The sequence below is a fragment of the Sebastes fasciatus genome, chromosome 7 (genome assembly GCF_043250625.1).
Source record: "Sebastes fasciatus isolate fSebFas1 chromosome 7, fSebFas1.pri, whole genome shotgun sequence".
Taxonomy (NCBI): domain Eukaryota; kingdom Metazoa; phylum Chordata; class Actinopteri; order Perciformes; family Sebastidae; genus Sebastes; species Sebastes fasciatus.
This window is the reverse complement of record NC_133801.1, coordinates 1,313,099-1,334,543: the sequence shown is the minus strand read 5'-3', so window position 1 is coordinate 1,334,543 and position 21,445 is coordinate 1,313,099. Positions and strand designations below refer to the sequence as shown.

Genomic DNA, 21,445 nt, shown 5'->3' with positions numbered 1-21,445 from the left:
GTTGTTGTTTTTCTTTCTTTTATTTAATTTTGTTATGGTCTACATTACTTGAAGAAAAATGAGAACTCTGGGCCACATATTCTAAAAGTCTTATGACTTAATTCAATAAGTTTGTGAAACCGATGGAGGGAGTGTTGTATGCGCTGAATGTTGGACACTTCTAGTATACGTGGAATACCAGTTTGTGGATTTTTTCCCACTACTAGGGAGGGCCCCCTCAGTAATGAGGTATGTTACCCTCCTCCCACCAACAGGGAACTCAAGGGATGGCAGAGTACATCCTTTGCTTTTGAAGTCACAAAGTTCTGTGTTCAGTTGACGTTCATAAGTTCATATATTTTTTTTATGTATGTTATTTTTTTGTGTTTGGGTTTGGATTGCAACATGACTCCATAAATAGAAATGATAGAGCATAATATTAAGATATTGTCGTTGAATGTGAATGGTCTGAATAACCCAGTTAAACGTCGGAAAGTAATGACCAAATTAAGGAAAGACAAAGCACAGATTATATACTTACAGGAGACACATTTGTCTAGGCAGGAAAATGAGAAGCTTAAGAGGTTTGGCTATACAAATACATTCTATAGTTCATTCCAACATGGTTGTAGAAGAGGCGTGGCCATTCTCATCCCTAACTCTGTGAAATTTGAATGTTCTAAAGAAATTAGTGATAAGGAGGGCAGATATATTATTGTGAAAGGAAAACTGGAAAACGAAGAAGTGACATTGGTCAATGTTTATGCCCCACCAAACAGTGAAAAGCATTTCTTTAAAAACCTGTTTGATAACATTATTTTGGAAATGGAAGGAATATTAATTTGTGGGGGTGACTTTAATATCGTGATGAATAGTAAGTTAGATACAACAAACAATAAGAAAAATGCCAACCATGTTACAAAAATGATCAAGACAATATTTAAAGAATTTGGTATAGTGGATATTTGGAGAGAACTGCACCCCTCTAAAAGGGACTATACACATTTTTCAGCACCTAACAAAAGCTATGCTAGAATTGATTATTTTTTCATGAATAAAAAAGATCTATACAGAGTAGGAGAATGTGAAATTGAAGGAGCGGACGTATCAGATCACTGTTCAATTTATCTCAAAGTAAAATTAAAATCACAGGAGAAAAAAACATTATGGAGATTAAATGTAGGATTATTAAATAATAAATCAGTTGTCAAGGAGATCAAACAAGAGATTATAACATATAAAAATGAAAATGATAATGGAGAGGTTAACCCTGCTATTTTGTGGGACGCTCTGAAAGCAGTCATGAGAGGGAAGCTTATTGCCAGGACAGCATCTATCAAAAAAGCTAGAGAAGAAGCCTTTAAGAGGGAAAAGGAAAAACTGCTGGAAATTGAACAACAACATAAATCTACACGAGACTCCACACTACTACCAAAAATTAAAGAGATCAGGGATAATATAGATAAATTATTAACCACAGAGATAGAAAAGAAAACAAGATTTCTAAAACAATCCTACTATGAGGTGGGGCCTAGAGCAACCAAATTGTTAGCAAAAAGACAGAAAAAACAACAGGTGGATAGGTCAATTCATAAGATAAGGGATACCCTCACAAATCAGATGGCCTATGAACCAAAAGAGATTGAAATTATCTTTAGGAACTACTATGGGAGTTTGTATAGCCAGCCCCCGTCTGCTAACATTGACCAAATGAGAGCTTTTCTAGAGACACTGGACTTATCATCAATTGGGGAGGATCAGAATGACCTTTTGACTTCACCCATTACAAGAACAGAAATCAAGAAAGCCATGAGCAGACTAAAAACAAATAAGTCCCCTGGCAGTGACGGTCTACCAACTGAGTGGTATAAAACATTCAGTGAACAACTTATACCACTACTCGAGTCCTCTTTCAATTATACACTTGAACATGGTGAACTCCCACCATCCTGGAAGGAAGCTGTTATATCAGTGATTCCTAAGGGGAAGAACAGTGAGACCTGCTCTGGTTACAGACCCATATCAGTATTAAACATAGATTATAAACTCTACACCTCAATTATTGCAAAAAGATATGAACATTTCATGAATGACATTATAGATGAAGATCAGACAGGCTTTATTAAAGGGCGCCAAACCCAAGATAACATAAGAAGAACCCTACACATCATTGAACATGTCAAAGACAAAAATATTAGTGCAGTCTTAATAAGTCTTGATGCAGAAAAGGCATTTGACAGTGTAAACTGGGCATTTCTGTATCAGGTACTTGAGAAATTTGGACTAAATGATAAGGCCATTCGATGTATTAAAACTCTTTACCAAAATCCGACGGCAAGGATAAAAATAAATGGCAGTCTGACTGATAGTATAGTACTAGAGCAGTCCACCAGGCAGGGATGTTGTCTTTCCCCAACTTTATTCACAATTTTTATAGAACCCCTTGCACAAGCAATTAGGCAGAATAGAGACCTTAAAGGGATAGAGGTTGGAAAGGAAGAACACATCATTGGGCTCTTTGCGGATGATGTGATCTGTTATTTAGAGGACCCTGACACATGCCTCCCTATATTAACCAATCAACTTGAGGTATTCGGCTTCTACTCTGGATACAAATTAAATTTAGCAAAAACACAGATTTTAACAATTAATTATTACCCATCCGAAACTATACGGCATAAATATAACTTGAATTGGAGTTCTAAAAAAATGACTTATCTCGGCGTTACATTAACACGAGGAACTGAGAAATTATATAAAGCCAACTATATCAAAGTGGATCAGGACATTAGGAATGATATTGAGAGGTGGGCTGTCCTCCCACTGGACTTCAGTTCACGAATAGATACCATCAAAATGAATATACTCCCACGACTCCTCTACTTATTTCAGTCATTACCAATTGAAATTCCTGAGAAACAATTTAGAACCTGGGATAAAGTTATTTCAAGATTTATATGGAATGGTCAAAGGCCAAGAGTCCGATTTGAGACATTACAGATTGGGAAACATAAAGGGGGTATGGCGTTGCCAAACCTTAGGGAATATTTCAATGCAGCACAAATTAGACCAATAATCTATTGGTGTGCCAAGGATTATGAAGCAAAATGGAAAAATTTAGAGAGATATGTACAAGGAAGAGAAATTCAGAGCCTTATTGGGGACAGAGATGTAGCAAAGGATTTACTTGACCAGGTAGATACTATTACTCGATTTACATTAGAATTTTGGTTTAAATTGGTACGGAAATATGGATTAGAGAAGGAGCTCAGATGACAGAAATTTTATCCCTGGCACTCTTGACCAGAGATTCAAACAATGGATTCCAATTGGTGTAACAGCATTATGTACAGTAATAAAAGATGGGAATGTTATGAGTTTTCAGGAACTGAAACAAAACTATTCATTGAGCAACCAGGACCATTTTAGATATCTGCAATTAAGGGACTTTTATGACAGAGACATAAAGCACAATGTCAATTTAGATAAAAATGGGATAGTAAGAACCATAATTGGAGTTTATAATTCAAAAAAATATAGGATAATATCTACATTATATCAGTGCCTAATGGAGAGAAGGGGAAATACAACATCGTATGTAAAGCTGAAATGGGAAAAAGAATTAGGTGTCACTATCACAGAAGATGAATGGTTACATATCTGGAGAACACAACAGTCTACAACATCTTCACGTACATGGAGAGAACACTGTTGGAAGAATGTAATTCGATTTTTTATAACACCCCAAATTACAAATAAATACGTGTCTGTAGCACAACCTTGCTGGAGAAGATGTGGGGCCATGAATGTAGACCATTCACATATATTTTGGCTTTGTCCTGAAGTTGCACAATTTTGGGGAAATGTTCATAAGGTTATCTGCAAAATTTTGGGCTATGATATACCCAAGTCATGTTTGGTACTATATTTCGGCAATATGACTGGAAATACTGTGTTAAGAGAAGACAGATACCTGTTGAAAGTGTTGTTGGCGGCCTGTAAGAAGGCCATTACGAAGAGATGGTGTAAGGCAGAACCACCTACGCAAGATGAATGGCTGAAAATTGTGAATGAAATATATGATATGGAGCTGTTAACCCATAGGATAAGAACACAAGAGGAGCAATGTCGAGAGAAGTGGGAGAAATGGACAATGTTTACATGTCAACGACAGGGTGAGGAAATTAACCATTGAATATGTCATAGTAATAAGAAAACTTTGTAGAGACAGGGCAATCTATATCCTTTCATGTTTTTTGTTTTGTTATATTGTTCTATGTGTGTGTTGTCTTTCTGTCATGGAAAAGCAATAAAAACAAAGTATCAAAAAAAAAAAGCAAACTGAAAGTATACTCTCTTATTCTAAGTTTAAAAGAAGTATACTATTAATACACTTGAATAAAAAAGTTACTCAAGTAAGTTTCTGTGGCCACGAGCCATCAGGTCCTGGTTACTGTCCAACCCTGGATCTGATCTGAATCTGATCTGATCTGATCTGATCTGATCTGATCTGATCTGAATCTGATCTGATCTGATCTGATCTGAATCTGATCTGATCTGATCTGATCTGATCTGATCTGATCTGATCTGAATCTGGTGTTGACTCTCTGTTGAATCTATTTGTCTTCAACGATGAACATTTTGTTAAAAAGTTAAAAATAAGTGAAAGCAGAAGTTTTATTTTATATTAGTTTGATGTCTGAACTTGTTGTTGGCTGAGAAGGCAGAAGCTCTAAAGTTTAGAGTTTGATCATAAGTCAAATAAAAAGATGAGCAGCCGATGACATTATGACTAGATATGATTCAGAGAATTCAAGTTGATCCACTTCAAACATTGATATGATATGAACGAAAGTTTAACTGAGAGATTCTGACTGCTGAAACTGATGTGAAGCAGATAGATCTTTTCTCTAGAGAAGAGGCACCACTCTGTTGGTTTCTGTTGAACTACAAAAACACACCACCCACTGGTGATATTCGAGTGATGTCACAGAGTGATGCTTCTTTAACTTGGTAAAGGATCTTTGGCCGAGTACAGACGGACAGAGAACATCAACCAGACAGACACAAGCTTCATTCTGGCCTTTTGGCAAATAACTGACTCCATTCATGTAATTAGAAACAGCTGATGCAGTTTTCCTCCTGAGAAGTTTGTAATTTACACCAAGAATAAATGAGAATAAAAAGTCTGCTGGATGTTTTATTGTGTGAATGTGATAACTTGCTGGTCTGAACTGACAAACACACCTTTCTCACAGCGGCTGAGAGTCCATCTGTTTTCAGGAAAGTGAAGAGTTGATTTTCTGCACATGTTTTTATGAGATAATATATAATTAGATCATTATTAATCTTTGGGAGGATATCAAGTCATTCCTGATCAAAAGGTCCAAGTGAGGTCACAAGTCATCGGTGTTAGAGTCAAAGTTGAGTTACAAGTCTTTTTAGATTTCAGTCGAGTCCAAGTCATGTGACCTGAGTCCAAAGGTCTGCTTCTGCTTCAGAGAGAAGAGTGTTGACGTGTCCACAACATGACCTCATGGGAGACAGGTCCTGTTATAGTATTGATCCTGGTACTAGTATCAATACTTAAAACAAGACTTAGTTATTAATATTATCGGTATAATGTTAAACAGACCCAACTGATTAATGATATGTAACCAGTGAGAATCTGGTCAAAAGGATTTTTCCATCTTTTCATGAGTTAGTTGTTTGTTTGTATCAGGATCCAGCAGCAGAGACCAGACTCTCCTGAATCTGGACCTGAACCCAGCTGTGTGTCCATGAAGAGTGACGAGTCTATGGGTCTTCCTTTCACCTTTAAAGTTGGACAAGCTGCTGATGGAAGGTAATAATTTAAAACTGAACTTTGTTATCTGACACTCTTGATGAAAAGAATCCGGTCTTGGTCCAGAGCTTCAGAGTCTGTTGTAGGACTCAACAATAGATTGTTTCAGCAGTGACATCACAGTGTTCACCTGTACAGTCACCTGTCAAACAATTCAGTGTTATAAAGCAAATTAGCCTCAACATGTTAAACTAAATCAATATGTGTTTGTCTTTGAAAAAGACTGTTTTGAGTTAACTTCAAAGCTGGAAGCTGCTGATCCAAAGGTGATAATATTGATATCAGGATTCATAAACTATGTGAACAGATTAATGAACTGTGAGCAACAGGGCTGATCCGATCCAATGGAAAGATATCAGCACCGATACCGACCTGATTACCTGGATGTCACGTAGACATGATGCATTAAAAACGGTTCTCTCTTCTGCTCGGTTTATTTTCTGTGGTGATTTAATGCTCAAAGCTACTGGTGTCCGTGTAGAAAGTGTCATCTCTCAGTGGCTGCATGTCTCTTCATGGTCCGTGTCAGAGAGTTGAGAAGTCAGGTAGCTGTTAGCTCTGTCTCTCAGTGTAGCTGACTTCATTCCCAAAGGACTTTGAGTCGGTTTGAAATCCTTCACTTCTGAGTGTAGAGGGAGTTAACCTCTCATCAAGTGAAGAGTGTGAATCTGAGTAGCCAGAATCACATTGGCTGAACGACTGGTGGGGAGAGACCTTCTAATCTAAGACTAAATCAGGTTAATCTGAAAGCAGGTATTCTAAGGAACACATCATTTTCTTGTTAGCTGTCTGAACTTCATGGAGGAGACGAGCATTTTGCGTTCTTAGGGAATCTACCTCCTTTTCCAGGGCTGCTTCACTCTGAATGGCAAGGCTGGTTTGCCTGTGAAAGATCAGTAGCAAGCATTTTAACAATGGGTCTTTGGATGCGGTCTGCACATCACACCTGTCAGTGAGTAGAGATTCTATTTCTCTCCTGAATCAAAGATGGCCACTGGGACATCAAACACAATGGTCTCTTTGTCCTTCAGAGCACATGTGCTCAGTAAGAACAAAGGGTTGTGTGATGTGGTAGTTTGAGACTCTCTGAATGTGTATGTTTGTGTTTAAACCAATTCAGTTTATGTATGTGATCTTAATATGTGGTGGATCATGTGTTGGGTTAGAAAAGAGTTAGTTAGCATGCAAGACATTTTGTCTGTGTGGAGCATAACTAAAGACATCAGATGTGACAAAGCCAGTTACCCAAATATCCTGACTACAACAATATCACAACAATAAAACTCAGTGAGTAGCATTAAACCCAATCAATGCACGTACAGTCAAGGTCAGGCAAGAAGTCAAGGTTAAACAGTCTTGCTTAGTCATGTGCAATGTCTATGCTAATGCTGTGCTAAGGTAGGCCCAGTTACTTTACCCAGTGGAAGAAAAAGGGGTTCTTTGTTAACCGGCGATTCCATCGGTTGAACATGGAGAAGCCAGGCTGTGGAAAGTTCTGGTTCCAGTCAAAAGATTCAGTCATTACTGTGTTCAGATCCAATTGTTTAGATTGGAGGGAAACTGGTCCGGTCCTTTGTTCCTGCAGAGTTAGCAGCTTGGTGCTAACTTGCTTTGTTCCTTCTTTGGTTTTGTCCAAGATGGATTTCACAGATAGGTGTGAATGGGTCATGGGTCAGTAGCCATGGTTACTGAGTCCATGGGTGGAGTTAAGGACTCAAGGACCCTGAGAAACGCAGTTCAATGTCTTTGACACCATTTTGAATGGCGAGGCCCAACAGCATCACTGGCTAAACCAGGCTTGGTGGTTTTGAGATATACCCAACGGTACACTTCATCTCATCAGCAGTGATGTGATCTTTCAACATTGGACACCCTCTCCCAGGTGACCCATCCCACCTTGATCAGACACCATAGATCACTCCCTCTGATCCATCACCATCTGGATCGTTCAGCAGCCTCTGATGTGATGCTGATGACTCGATGATGACCAGCCAAGTCTCTACATCCAACATCCACAGTTACACAGCAAGTTTTCCATCCCTGCCTCTGACACAGCTCTAACATCTCCTGACATTAGGTCCTCTTTCTCTTGTAGGACCCCCCAGTAGGACACTTTCAGGCCTTAGTAATGTTGGTGTTTTTATACCGCCCACTCTACCTCCTGAGACACAGCTGCCGTCATTCTGCCGTCATCTCAGAACACCTTTAGTTAGCTGCAGTTTTAAGTCCTCAAATGTTCTTAAACATGATGTTTTTTCTCCACAGAGTTCATCAGGAGAGCTCAGAGAGCCTCGGTGGTCAGTCTGCCCAGCAGCATCAAACAGACCTGGACTCCATATTTATGGTGTGTACATGTACAAACACACATTTAACTATTAACTACATCAACCACACATTAAATGCTAAACTACCATTCAGGTCCCAACAGTCTCCATGCTGCTCTGTTCAGACCAGCAGGCCTTCAGACTGACAGATGAATCACATGTTGTGTTCTTTAAATTAAATGTTCAGTTTATCTTTCTGTTCCAGCTGCTGGAGGACAACATCGGCACTTTTGTGAAGAACGAGTTGAAGAAGATCCAGAAGGTTCTGAGTCCAGATTACCCAGAATGCTTAGAGAGTCAGAGGGAGGAAGAGGAGGTGTTGGACGGTGAGGATGAGGAGCAGAGGAGGAGCAGCAGAGAGGCGTTTCTGAAGATCACACTGAACTTCCTGAGGAGAATGAAGCAGGAGGAGCTGGCTGACTGTCTGCAGAGCAGTAAGAGGATTTTAACAGATTTAACATGATGGAAAGAGGAAATGGAGACAACATGGGAGAAGTTTACATTTAAAACTCTGCTGTTAATATGCTGCACACATCTTCATCAGATCAGAGGCTGTTTGTCCTCCACTGATGAGCTGAATAAAACTGATGGAGGAGGAAAAACTAAATGTTTAGATTCTCTGATCTTCTGTAGGATCCACTCACTGGTTTCATTTCTTGTTTGTTCATTCAGGAACTGTTGCTGCAGTGTGTCGACGTAAACTCAAGTGTAACCTGAAGAAGAAGTTCCAGTGTGTGTTTGAGGGGATCGCTAAAGCAGGAAACCCAACCCTTCTGAATCAGATCTACACAGAGCTCTACATCACAGAGGGAGGGACTGCAGAGGTCAATGATGAACACGAGGTCAGACAGATTGAAACAGCATCCAGGAAACCAGACAGACCAGAAACAACAATCACACAAGAAGACATCTTTAAAGCCTCACCTGGAAGAGATGAACCAATCAGAACAGTGATGACAAAGGGAGTGGCTGGCATCGGGAAAACAGTCTTAACACAGAAGTTCACTCTGGACTGGGCTGAAGACAAAGCCAACCAGGACATCCAGTTCATATTTCCATTCACTTTCAGAGAGCTGAATGTGCTGAAAGAGAAGAAGTACAGCTTGGTGGAACTTGTTCATCACTTCTTTACTGAAACCAAAGAAGCAGGAATCTGCAGGTTTGAAGAGTTCCAGGTCGTGTTCATCTTTGACGGTCTGGATGAGTGTCGACTTCCTCTGGACTTCCTCAACAACAAGATCCTGACTGATGTTACAGAGTCCACCTCAGTGGATGTGCTGCTGACAAACCTCATCAGGGGGAAACTGCTTCCCTTTGCTCGCCTCTGGATAACCACACGACCTGCAGCAGCCAATCAGATCCCTCCTGAGTGTGTTGACATGGTGACAGAGGTCAGAGGGTTCACCGACCCACAGAAGGAGGAGTACTTCAGGAAGAGATCCAGAGATGAGAAGCAGACCAGCACAATCATCTCCCACATCAAGACATCACGAAGCCTCCACATCATGTGCCACATCCCGGTCTTCTGCTGGATCACTGCTACAGTTCTGGAGGAGGTGTTGAAGACCAGAGAGGGAGGAGAGCTGCCCAAGACCCTGACTGAGATGTACATCCACTTCCTGGTGGTTCAGTCCAAAGTGAAGAACGTCAAGTATGATGGAGGATCTGAGACAGATCCACACTGGAGTCCACAGAGCAGGAAGATGATCGAGTCTCTGGGAAAACTGGCTTTTGATCAGCTGCAGAAAGGCAACCTGATCTTCTATGAATCCGACCTGACAGAGTGTGGCATCGATATCAGAGCAGCCTCAGTGTACTCAGGAGTGTTCACACAGATCTTTAAAGAGGAGAGAGGACTGTACCAGGACAAGGTGTTCTGCTTCGTCCATCTGAGTGTTCAGGAGTTTCTGGCTGCTCTTCATGTCCATCTGACATTCATCAACTCTGGTGTCAATCTGATGGCAGAAGAACAAAAAACCTCCCGGTTGTCTGAAGTGTTTGTAGGAAAATCCACACGTTTCTACCAGAGTGCTGTGGACAAGGCCTTACAGAGTCCAAACGGACACCTGGACTTGTTCCTCCGCTTCCTCCTGGGTCTTTCACTGCAGACCAATCAGACTCTCCTACGGGGTCTGCTGACACAGACAGGAAGTAGCTCAAAAACCAATCAGGAAACAGTCCAGTACATCAAGAAGAAGATCAGTAAGAATTCCTCTGCAGAGAAAAGCATCAATCTGTTCCACTGTCTGAATGAACTGAATGATCGTTCTCTGGTGGAGGAGATCCAACAGTCCCTGAGTTCAGGAAGTCTCTCCACAGATAAACTGTCTCCTGCTCAGTGGTCAGCTCTGGTCTTCATCTTACTGTCATCAGGAGAAGATCTGGACGTGTTTGACCTGAAGAAATACTCTGCTTCAGAGGAGGCTCTTCTGAGGCTGCTGCCAGTGGTCAAAGCCTCCAACAAAGCTCTGTACGTGGACACATAACTATCCACATCAAATGTTGTTTTATTATTCAGAAAAAACAACAACCATGGTTTGTAATTGTTTCTTATGTATTGCTGATTCTTCTTCAGACTAGCTGGCTGTAACCTCTCAGAGAGAAGCTGTGAAGCTCTGTCCTCAGTTCTCAGCTCTCAGGTCCAGGTCTCTCAGACTAGAGGACTGAGTAACAATGACCTACAGGATTCAGGAGTGAAGCTGCTGTCTGCTGGAATGAAGAGTCCCCACTGTACACTGGAAACTCTCAGGTTGGTGTTCAACTATTTGAAAAATACCGACCCTCTGAGCTCTTATTTTCTTAACATTTATTATTCAATTCAATTCAATTTATTTTTATATAGCATCAAATCACAACAGAAGTTATCTCAAGATGCTTTATATATAGAGCAGGTCTATGACCGTACACCAGAGTTTAGAGACCCAACAGGATCCACCAAGCGCACTGTGGCCAGGAACAACTCCCTGATTACTGGGAAGAAACCTGGAGCAGAACCGGGAGCAGGGCGGGCGGCCATCTGCCGAGACCGGCTGGGAGAGAGAGAGAGAGACAGACAGACAGACAGACAGACAGACCAGCAGCTGTAATAACTAATACAAGTAGGACTAATAACAAAACCAATAGTGGTGGATGGAAAGAGTGATAATACAACTATCAGAATTGATGTCATTGGGTCGTCCTCAGACGCGCTTTCCAGTGGAGCTTCCAGCTGTCTCAGTCCTCCATACATCTGGCTAGCTCGCCAGCACTGTCCAGCATCTGTCCTCAGTACGTCCATGTGTGTTGGTGTGGGACGTCCCTGTGATCGATGCCCGTGCGTTGGTTCCTGCAGCATCAGCATGCTTGCTGGGAGTTCTTGATGTCTTTGGCAGTGACCAAGAAGTGTTATTCTCCAGGCTGCCACTTTGTCACTAAGCCTTGGTAGTCCCTCGTTAGCCTTGGTAGTCCCTCGTTAGCTTTGGTAGTCCCTCGTTAGTCTTGGTAGTCCCTCGTTAGCCTTGGTAGTCCCTTGTACAGACGGAATTAATTAGTGATGGTAGCAGTTGGTGTCAAGCAGGCAGCAGACACGGCAGCAGATGCAGCCACAATCCAGGTATAACCCCGCTCCAGGTATAATCTCGCTCCCGGTGTGACCCCGTTCCATGGTTACCTGCGAGACAAGGAGGAACAAAGACTCCCGGGAAGGAATGTAGTTGGTAACAATGAATGGGACATGAGTATATCCAGAAGGAGAGAGGAGCTCAGTGTGTCATAGGAAGTCCCCCGGCAGTCTAGGCCTATAGCAGCTTAACTAGGGGCTGGTCAAAGACAGCCCTAACTATAAGCGTTATCAAAGAGGAAAGTCTTTAGCCTACTCTTAAATGTAGAGACGGTGTCTGCCTCCCGGACTGAAACTGGGAGCTGGTTCCACAGAAGAGGAGCTTGATAGCTGAAGGCTCTGGCTCCCATTCTACTTTTGGAGACTCTAGGAACCTCAAGTAACCCTGCTGCATTCTGTGAGCGCAGTGCTCTAGTGGGGTAGTAGGGTACTATGAGCTCTTTAAGATATGATGGGGCCTGACCGTTTAGCGCTTTGTAGGTGAGGAGGACGATTTTAAAATCTATTCTGGATTTTACAGGCAGCCAGTGCAGAGAAGCTAATACAGGCATAATATGATCTCTTTTTCTAGTTCTAGTCAGTACACGTGCTGCAGCATTCTGGATCAACTGGAGAGTCTTAAGAGACTTATTGGAGCAGCCTGATAATAAGGAATTGCAGTAATCGAGTCTAGAAGTAACGAATGTATGGACTAATTTTTCTGCATCATTTTGACACAGGATGTGTCTGATCTTCACAATGTTACGTAGATGAAAGAAGGCAGTCCGTGAGGTTTGTTTTATGTGGGAGTTAAAGGACATATCCTGATCGAAGACAACTCCCAGATTCCTTACGGTGGTGCTGGAGGCCAGGGCAATGTCATATAGAGTAACTATATCATTGATCATTTGTTTCGGAGGCGCTCAGGGCCTAGTACAATAACTTCAGTTTTGTCTGAGTTTAACATCAGGAAATTGCAGGTCATCCAGGTTTTTATGTCCTTAAGGCATGCTTGAAGTTTAGTTAACTGGTTTGTTTCGTCTGGCTTGATTGATAGATATAATTGGGTATCATCTGCATAACAATGAAAGTTTATGGAGTGTTTTCTAATAACATTGCCTAAGGGAAGCATATATAAGGTAAATAGAATTGGTCCAAGTACAGAACCCTGTGGAACTCCGTGACTAACTTTGGCGTGCATGGAGGACTCATCGTTGACATGTACAAACTGAGATCGATCTGATAAATAGGACTTAAACCAACTTAGTGCAGTTCCTTTAATGACAATTAAATGTTCCAGTCTCTGTAATAGGATGTGATGGTCAATGGTGTCGAAAGCAGCACTGAGATCTAGCAAGACAAGTACAGAGACAAGTCCTTTGTCCGATGCCATTAGAAGGTCATTTGTAATTTTCACTAGTGCTGTCTCTGTGCTATGGTGCACTCTAAATCCTGACTGATAATCCTCCAATAAATGATTGTTCTGTAGAAAGTCACACAGCTGACTGGCAACTACTTTCTCCAGTATTTTGGAGGTAAAGGGAAGGTTAGATATAGGTCTATAGTTGGCTAGGACCTCTGGATCAAGAGTGGGCTTTTTAAGAAGAGGTTTAATTACAGCTACTTTAAAGGACTGTGGTACATAGCCTGTTAGTAAAGACACATTGATCATATCCAGTAAAGAGGTGCTAACTAGAGGTAAAACTTCTTTAAGCAGTCTAGTTGGAATAGGGTCTAGGAGACAGGTAGATGATTTAGATGAGGAGATCAGTGAGGTTAATTTGTGGAGATCGATAGGAGAAAAGCAGTCTAAATATATATCAGGTTGTACAGCTGTTTCTAAGGTTCCTAAGTTTGAGGATAAATTGGTACCAGTTGACGGTAGGAGGTGATTAATTTAGTCTCTAATAGTTGTGATTTTATCATTAAAGAAACTCATGAAGTCACTACTACTGAGGGTTGTAGGAATACATGGCTCAATAGAGCTGTGGCTCTCTGTCAGCCTGGCTACAGTGCTGAATAGAAACCTGGGGTTGTTCTTATTTTTCTCTATTAATGATGAGTAATGGGCTGCTCTGGCATCACAGAGAGCCTTCCTATATGTTTTAAGACTATCTTGCCAGACTAAATGAGATTCTTCCTGTTTGGTGGAACGCCATATCCTTATCCATATTATTGGATGGACATTTCATTGAGAGGCTGTACATTGTCAGATAGGAGCTGTGAAAATCTGCCCTCAGTTCTCAGCGCCCGGTCCTCTAGTCTGAGAGACCTGGACCTGACTAACAGTGCCAGTTAAATTATTATTAAAAATTCAATTTTTAGTCCCTTTCATGATCCTGTATTCAAATCAAATCAAATCAATTTATTTTTGTATAGCGTCAAATCACAACAGAAGTTCTCTCAAGACGCTTTATATATAGAGCAGGTCTATGACCGTACACCAGAGTTTAGAGACCCAACAGGATCCACCAAGCGCACTGTGGCCAGGAACAACTCCCCGATTACTGGGAAGAAACCTGGAGCAGAACCGGGCTCAGGGCGGGCGGCCATCTGCCGAGACCGGCTGGGGGGATAGATAGAGAGAGAGTGAGAGAGAGAGTGAGAGAGAGAGTGAGAGAGAGAGAGATCTAGAAGCAGCCACAATAGTAGCCTAGCAGCTGTAATAGCTAATACAAGTAGGACTGATAACACAAAACCAATAGTGGTGGATGGAAAGAGTGATAATACAACTATCGGAAATTATATCATTGGGTCGTCCTCAGACGGGCTTTCCAGCAGAGCTTCCAGCTGTCTCAGTCCACCATACATCTGGCTAGCTCGCCAGCACTGTCCAGCATCTCTCCTCAGTACGTCCATGTGTGTTGGTGTGGGACGTCCCTGCGATCGATGCCCGTGCGTTGGTTCCTGCAGCATCAGCATGCTTGCTGGGAGCTCTTGATGTCTTTGGCAGTGACCGAGAAGTCTCATTCTCCAGGCTGCCACTTTGTCACTAGGTGTTGGAAATCCCTCGTAGCATTGGTAGTCCCTCGTACAGACGTAGTTAATTAAGGATGGTAGCAGTTGGTGTCAAGCAGGCACCGACGCGGCAGCAGATGCAGCCACAATACCGGAGACCACCAAGATCCAGGTGAAACCCTGCTCCAAGTGTACCCCTGCTCCAGGTATAACCTCGCTCCAGGTGTGATCCCGCTCCAGGTATGACCTCACTCCAGGTGTGACCCCGCTCCACGGTTAGCTGCGAGACAAGGAGGCACAAGGACTCCCAGGAAGGAATGAAGTTAGTAACAACATGGACATGGGACATGAGTATATACAGAAGGAGAGGGGAGCTCAGTGTGTCATAGGAAGTTCCTTATGACAGTGTGTCATAGGAAGTCCCCCGGCAGTCTATGCCTATAGCAGCTTAAGTATAAGCGTTATCAAAGAGGAAAGTCTTTAGCCTACTCTTAAATGTAGAGACGGTGTCTGCCTCCCGGACTGAAACTGGGAGCTGGTTCCAGAGAAGAGGAGCTTGATAGCTGAAGGCTCTGGCTCCCATTCTACTTTTGGAGACTCTAGGAACCTCAAGTAACCCTGCATTCTGTGAGCGCAGTGCTCTAGTGGGGTAGTAGGGTACTATGAGCTCTTTAAGATATGATGGGGCCTGACCGTTTAGCGCTTTGTAGGTGAGGAGGACGATTTTAAAATCTATTCTGGATTTTACAGACAGCCAGTGCAGAGAAGCTAATACAGGCGTAATATGATCTCTAGTTCTAGTTCTAGTCAGTACACGTGCTGCAGCATTCTGGATCAACTGGAGAGTCTTAAGAGACTTATTGGAGCAGCCTGATAATAAGGAATTGCAGTAATCGAGTCTAAAGGTAACAGTTTTGAGACAGGATGTGCCTGATCTTCACAATGTTACGGAGATGAAAGAAGGCAGTCCGTGAGGTTTGTTTTATGTGAGAGTTAAAGGACATATCCTGGTCGAAGATAACTCCCAGGTTCCTTACGGTGGTGCTGGAGGCCAGGGCAATGCCATCTAAAGTAACTATATCATTGATCATTTGTTTCGGAGGTGCTCAGGGCCTAGTACAATAACTTCAGTTTTGTCTGAGTTTACCATCAGGAAATTGCAGGTCATCCAGGTTTTTATGTCCTTAAGGCATGCTTGAAGTTTAGTTAACTGGTTTGTTTCGTCTGGCTTGATCGATAGATATAATTGGGTATCATCTGCATAACAATGAAAGTTTATGGAGTGTTTTCTAATAACATTGCCTAAGGGAAGCATATATAAGGTGAAAATAATTCGTCCAAGTACAGAACCCTGTGGAACTCCGTGACTAACTTTGGCGTACATGGAGGACTCATCGTTGACATGTACAAACTGAGATCGATCTGATAAATAGGACTTAAACCAACTTAGTGCAGTTCCTTTAATGCCAATTAAATGTTCCAGTCTTTGTAATAGGATGTGATGGTCAATGGTGTCGAAAGCAGCACTGAGATCTAGCAAGACAAGTACAGAGACAAGTCCTTTGTCCGATGCCATTAGAAGGTCATTTGTAATTTTCACTAGTGCTGTCTCTGTGCTATGGTGCACTCTAAATCCTGACTGATAATCCTCCAATAAATGGTTGTTCTGTAGAAAGTCACACAGCTGACTGGCAACTACTTTCTCCAGTATTTTGGAGGTAAAGGGAAGGTTAGATATAGGTCTATAGTTGGCTAGGACCTCTGGATCAAGAGTGGGCTTTTTAAGAAGAGGTTTAATTACAGCTACTTTAAAGGACTGTGGTACATAGCCTGTTAGTAAAGACACATTGATCATATCCAGTAAAGAGGTGCTAACTAGAGGTAAAACGTCTTTAAGCAGTCTAGTTGGAATAGGGTCTAGGAGACAGGTAGATGATTTAGATGAGGAGATCAGTGAAGTTAATTTGTGGAGATCAATGGGAGAAAAGCAGTCTAAATATATATCAGGTTGTACAGCTGTTTCTAAGGTTCCTAAGTTTGAGGATAAATTGGTACCAGTTGACGGTAGGAGGTGATTAATTTAGTCTCTAATAGTTATGATTTTATCATTAAAGAAACTCATGAAGTCACTACTACTGAGGGTTGTAGGAATACATGGCTCAATAGAGCTGTGGCTCTCTGTCAGCCTGGCTACAGTGCTGAATAGAAACCTAGGGTTCTTATTTTTCTCTATTAATGATGAGTAGTGGGCTGCTCTGGCATCACAGAGAGCCTTCCTATATGTTTTAAGACTATCTTGCTAGACTAAATGAGATTCTTCCTGTTTGGTGGAACGCCATATCCTTTCCAGTTTCCTCGATGCTTGCTTTAATTTGCGTGTTTGAGGGTTATACCATGGAGCTGACTTCCTTTGTTTTACTAACTTCTTTTTTAGAGGGGCAACAGAATCAAGTGTGATTCGCAGTGAGTCTGTAGCACTATCTACAAGATGATCAATTTGGGTAGGGCTAAAGTTAGCATACGAGTCCTCTGTTATATTGAGACATGGTATTGAATTTAATGCTGATGGAATCGCTTCCTTAAATTTAGCTACAACACTATCGGATAGACATCTAGTGTACACACTTTTATCTGATGGTGTATAGTCTAGTAATAAGAGTTCAAAAGTGATTAAATAATGGTCTGATAAAAGAGAGTTCTGTGGAAAAACAATTAAATGTTCAATTTCAACGCCATATGACATAACAAGGTCGAGGGTGTGGTTAAAGCGGTGAGTGGGTTTATGCACGTTCTGCGAGAAACCAATTGAATCTAATAAAGAGATAAACGCAGTACTGAGGCTATCATTATCAACGTCCACATGAATATTAAAATCACCTACTATAATGACTTTATCTGTTTTCAGGACTAAGCTTGATAGAAACTCTGAGAATTCAGATAGAAATTCAGAATATGGGCCTGGAGCGCGGTACACTATAACAAATAAAATTGGCTGTAGTGCTTTCCAGGTTGGGTGTGAAAGACTAAGAACAAGGCTTTCAAATGAGTTATAATTTAGTTTAGTTTTAGGGTTTATTAATAGGCTTGAGTCGAAGATGGCTGCAACTCCACCTCCTCGGCCGGTGTCTCGAGGAATGTGAGTATTAATATGACTCGGGGGAGTGGATTCGTTTAGGCTGACATATTCTTCCTGACACAGCCAGGTTTCAGTAAGACAAAATAAATCAATGTGATTATCTGATATTAAATCATTTACTAGTAGAGCTTTAGATGACAGAGATCTGATATTTAAGAGTCCACATTTAATTCTCCTGTTTTGTTGCTTTATTGCAGTGCTAGTGTTAGATTGTATTAGATTATGATGTTTAACTCCTCTTCTGTTTACTTTTGATTTCATTAATTTAGGTGGGGCAGACACAGTCTCAGTTCGGTTTGGGGTTAAGCTATGGGTGGGTAACTGCTCTAATGGAAGCGCAGAGAAGTGTGTAAGACTGCAGCTCTGCATCCTGGAATGACCTCTGGTTTGTCATGGAATAACCTCTGGTTTGTCCTGGAATAACCTCTGGTTTGTCCTGGAATGACCTCTGGTTTGTCATGGACTGACCTCTGGTTTGTCATGGAATGACCTCTGGTTTGTCATGGAATGACCTCTGGTTTGTCATGGAATGACCTCTGGTTTGTCCTGGAATGACCCCTGGTTTGTCCTGGAATGACCTCTGGTTTGTCCTGGAAGGACCTCTGGTTTGTCATGGATTTGTTCCACCAACAATCTTGGTCAGATTTCTAGATAAGAGAGCCGCACCATCCAAAGTAGGATGAATGCCGTCTCTCCTAATCAGACCAGGAATTCCCCAGAAAGAGTTCCAATTGTCAATGAAGCCCACATGGTTTGCTGGACACCACCTCGACAGCCAGCTGTGGAATGACTTCATGCGGCTATACATGTCGTCACTGGTCAGGTTGGGGAGGGGACCAGAGAAAACTACGGAGTCCGACATTGTTTTTGCGTATGCACACACCGACTGAACATTAACTTTAGTGACCTCCGATCGACGTAACCGGGTGTCATTACCGCCGACGTGAATAACAATCTTACTGTATTTACGTTTATCCTTAGCCAGCAGTTTCAAAACGGATTCAATGTCGCCCGCTCTGGCCCCCGGGATGCAAATAACTATGGCAGCTGACTTCGCTAACTTCACGTTCCGCAAAATGGAGCTGTCGATAACCAGAGTTGGTTTCTCAGCGGGTGTGTCGCTGAGAGGGGAATATCTGTTAGAAACGTGAAGCGGTTGGTGGTTAACCGTGGGCTTCAGGGTACGACTATGCGTCCTTCGGACAGTCACCCAGCCTCCCGGCTGCTCGGGGGTTGCCGGGGGACGGCTAGCAGAAGCTAAGCTTGGCCGGTCTGCACCGGCTAGGGGCTGGCTAACTACAGAAGAAGCTAAAGCTAAAGTGCAGAACCGGGCTTCTAACTCGCTAACCCTCGCCTCCAATGCAGCGAATGCACTACACCTAATACATGTACCATTAGCTCTAAAGGAGGCAGAGGAAGAACTAAACATAAGACACACAGAGCAGGAGAGAGCAGGAGAAGGAGAGAGAACAGGAGAGCAGGAGAGAGGAGGAGAGGGAGAGAGAGAGAGAACAGGAGAGCAGGAGAGGGAGAGAGAACAGGAGAGAGAACAGGAGAGCAGGAGAGAGCAGGAGAAGGAGAGAGAGAGAGAACAGGAGAGCAGGAGAAGGAGAGAGAACAGGAGAGAGAACAGGAGAGCAGGAGAGAGCAGGAGAAGGAGAGAGAGAGAGAACAGGAGAGCAGGAGAGGGAGAGAGCAGGAGAGGGAGAGAGAACAGGAGGGCAGGAGAGAGAACAGGAGAGGGAGAGAGAGCAGGAGAAGGAGAGAGAACAGGAGAGCAGGAGAAGGAGAGAGAACAGGAGAGCAGGAGAAGGAGAGAGAACAGGAGAGCAGGAGAGAGGAGGAGAGGGAGAGAGAACAGAGGGAGAGAGAAGGAGAGAGAAGGAGAGAGCAGGAGAGAGGAGGAGAGGGAGAGAGAACAGAGGGAGAGAGAAGGAGAGAGCAGGAGAGAGGAGGAGAGGGAGAGAGAACAGGAGAGCAGGGGAGAGGAGAAGCCATCGCTAACGGTTAAGCTACTGCTAAGCTACGGTACGATAGCCCAGCTAGCGTTAGCCGAGCTGAATATGTGTGGTTAAGTCTCTAAAGAGGAGTGAGGTGTGAGTGCTTAAGCAGAACTAGTGTAGGTATAAATGTAGCGGGTAATTAGCCGCTGTAATGAAGAGTATATAACTATATTGCCCTGGATGTGCTAGAGCAGCTACAGAACACAGCAGCACACAGAAAGACAGGCAACCGGAAATGAGGCAACCGGAAATGAGGCAATACGCTTACCGCAAGCACGTCAGCACGCCACGCACAACAGCGCAATGCAGCAGCCAGTATTAAATGTGGCAGCAATATCGTACTGAAGGTTTATGCTGACTCAGGAGTTCGTTACCAGTATAGACACAGAAACTTGACTTCGATATATAAAGCCCAGGTTTATTACAGTACTTTAATTATGTTAATATATAGTCCAACGTGTGGTCTAAAGAGAATAAAACCACAACAATAACGAAACAAGTCATCGGTGAGAGTTGGATCGTAGATCAACTAATAAATGAAGAGGTTTTCTTCAGGCTCATTACAACAGTCCAGTACAATGGCTCCATTACTGCTGATGTCACACCAATCAGGATATTGATCTCACCCTCCATCTTACCCTCACTCATCACCAAGACCCCAAAATACTGTTCACATGGGACAGTGACTCACTCCCAACCTTAAAGGACCAATACTCCACTTTCTGGTAGCGTGCTATGGCCTCAGTCTTGAAGGTGCCCCAGTGTTCACTGGAGGTCACAGATAAATTCAGCCTTCAGAACATCCTCATCACCGAGAGACAGAGATGCAGTCCTGAGGCCATCAGGACACCACCCACCCCCCGGCTACCTCTATATCGTGTTGCTGACTACAACTCCAAGCAGCCTCCTCCACAACAGAACTCATTTTAATTTAGAGAGTTTACACTGTGTGTTTGTGTGTGTTTAGTCTGTCAGGCTGTCTGATCACAGAGGAAGGCTGTTCTTCTCTGGCCTCAGCTCTGAGCTCCAACCCCTCCCATCTGAGAGAGCTGGACCTGAGCTACAATCATCCAGGAGACTCAGGAGGGAAGCTGCTGTCTGATGGACTGGAGGATCCACACTGGAGACTGGACTCTCTCAGGTATGGACAGACAACAGACTGGACTCTCTCAGGTATGGACAGATAACAGACTGGACTCTCTCAGGTGTGGACAGATGGACAGACAGAAAGACAACAGCAGCTCTCACAATGTCTCTCTGTCCCTAACTGAGGAACTCTGGTTCATGTTTAATGGAGGATCTGAGTGAAGCTGTATGAAGTTGATAGTGACTGTTTCCTCCTGCAGGATGGACCATGGTGGACAGCAGAGACTGAGACCTGGTCTGAGGAAGTGTGAGTGTGTTTTAAGTTTGATTTATTTATTTTATGTCAAAAGGCTAGTTTTCAACTGTTGTCCGTCAGCCTGATGTTAAATTAGTCTTTAAAAAACAACAACATGTAAAATTAGAACCAGAGAAAGCAGAACATGAACCGCTGAACAGGATAAAACAGGATAATGTGATCATAGCTCTGTCTTCTACTATGGAGGGATGGAGGACGACCTGAAGAAGTGGCCTCAGATA

At 42.7% G+C, this 21,445-nt stretch overlaps 1 protein-coding gene across 3 annotated transcripts in view; it reads left to right on the top strand.

Moving 5' to 3' along the window:
• Window positions 1-21,445, top strand: part of LOC141771037 (protein NLRC3-like) — a 30,325-nt gene that overhangs the window by 4,098 nt on the left and 4,782 nt on the right. Inside the window, exons 5-11 of one of the 3 annotated variants that reach the window (XM_074640923.1) lie at window positions 5,702-5,824; window positions 8,090-8,168; window positions 8,354-8,582; window positions 8,821-10,618; window positions 10,724-10,897; window positions 20,790-20,963; window positions 21,169-21,215. In XM_074640923.1, the coding sequence (XP_074497024.1) occupies window positions 5,702-5,824; window positions 8,090-8,168; window positions 8,354-8,582; window positions 8,821-10,618; window positions 10,724-10,897; window positions 20,790-20,963; window positions 21,169-21,215 (2,624 nt within the window). The remainder of the gene's footprint in view (window positions 1-5,701; window positions 5,825-8,089; window positions 8,169-8,353; window positions 8,583-8,820; window positions 10,619-10,723; window positions 10,898-20,789; window positions 20,964-21,168; window positions 21,216-21,445) is intronic. The other 2 variants (XM_074640924.1, XM_074640925.1) reach the window with 2 other exon arrangements.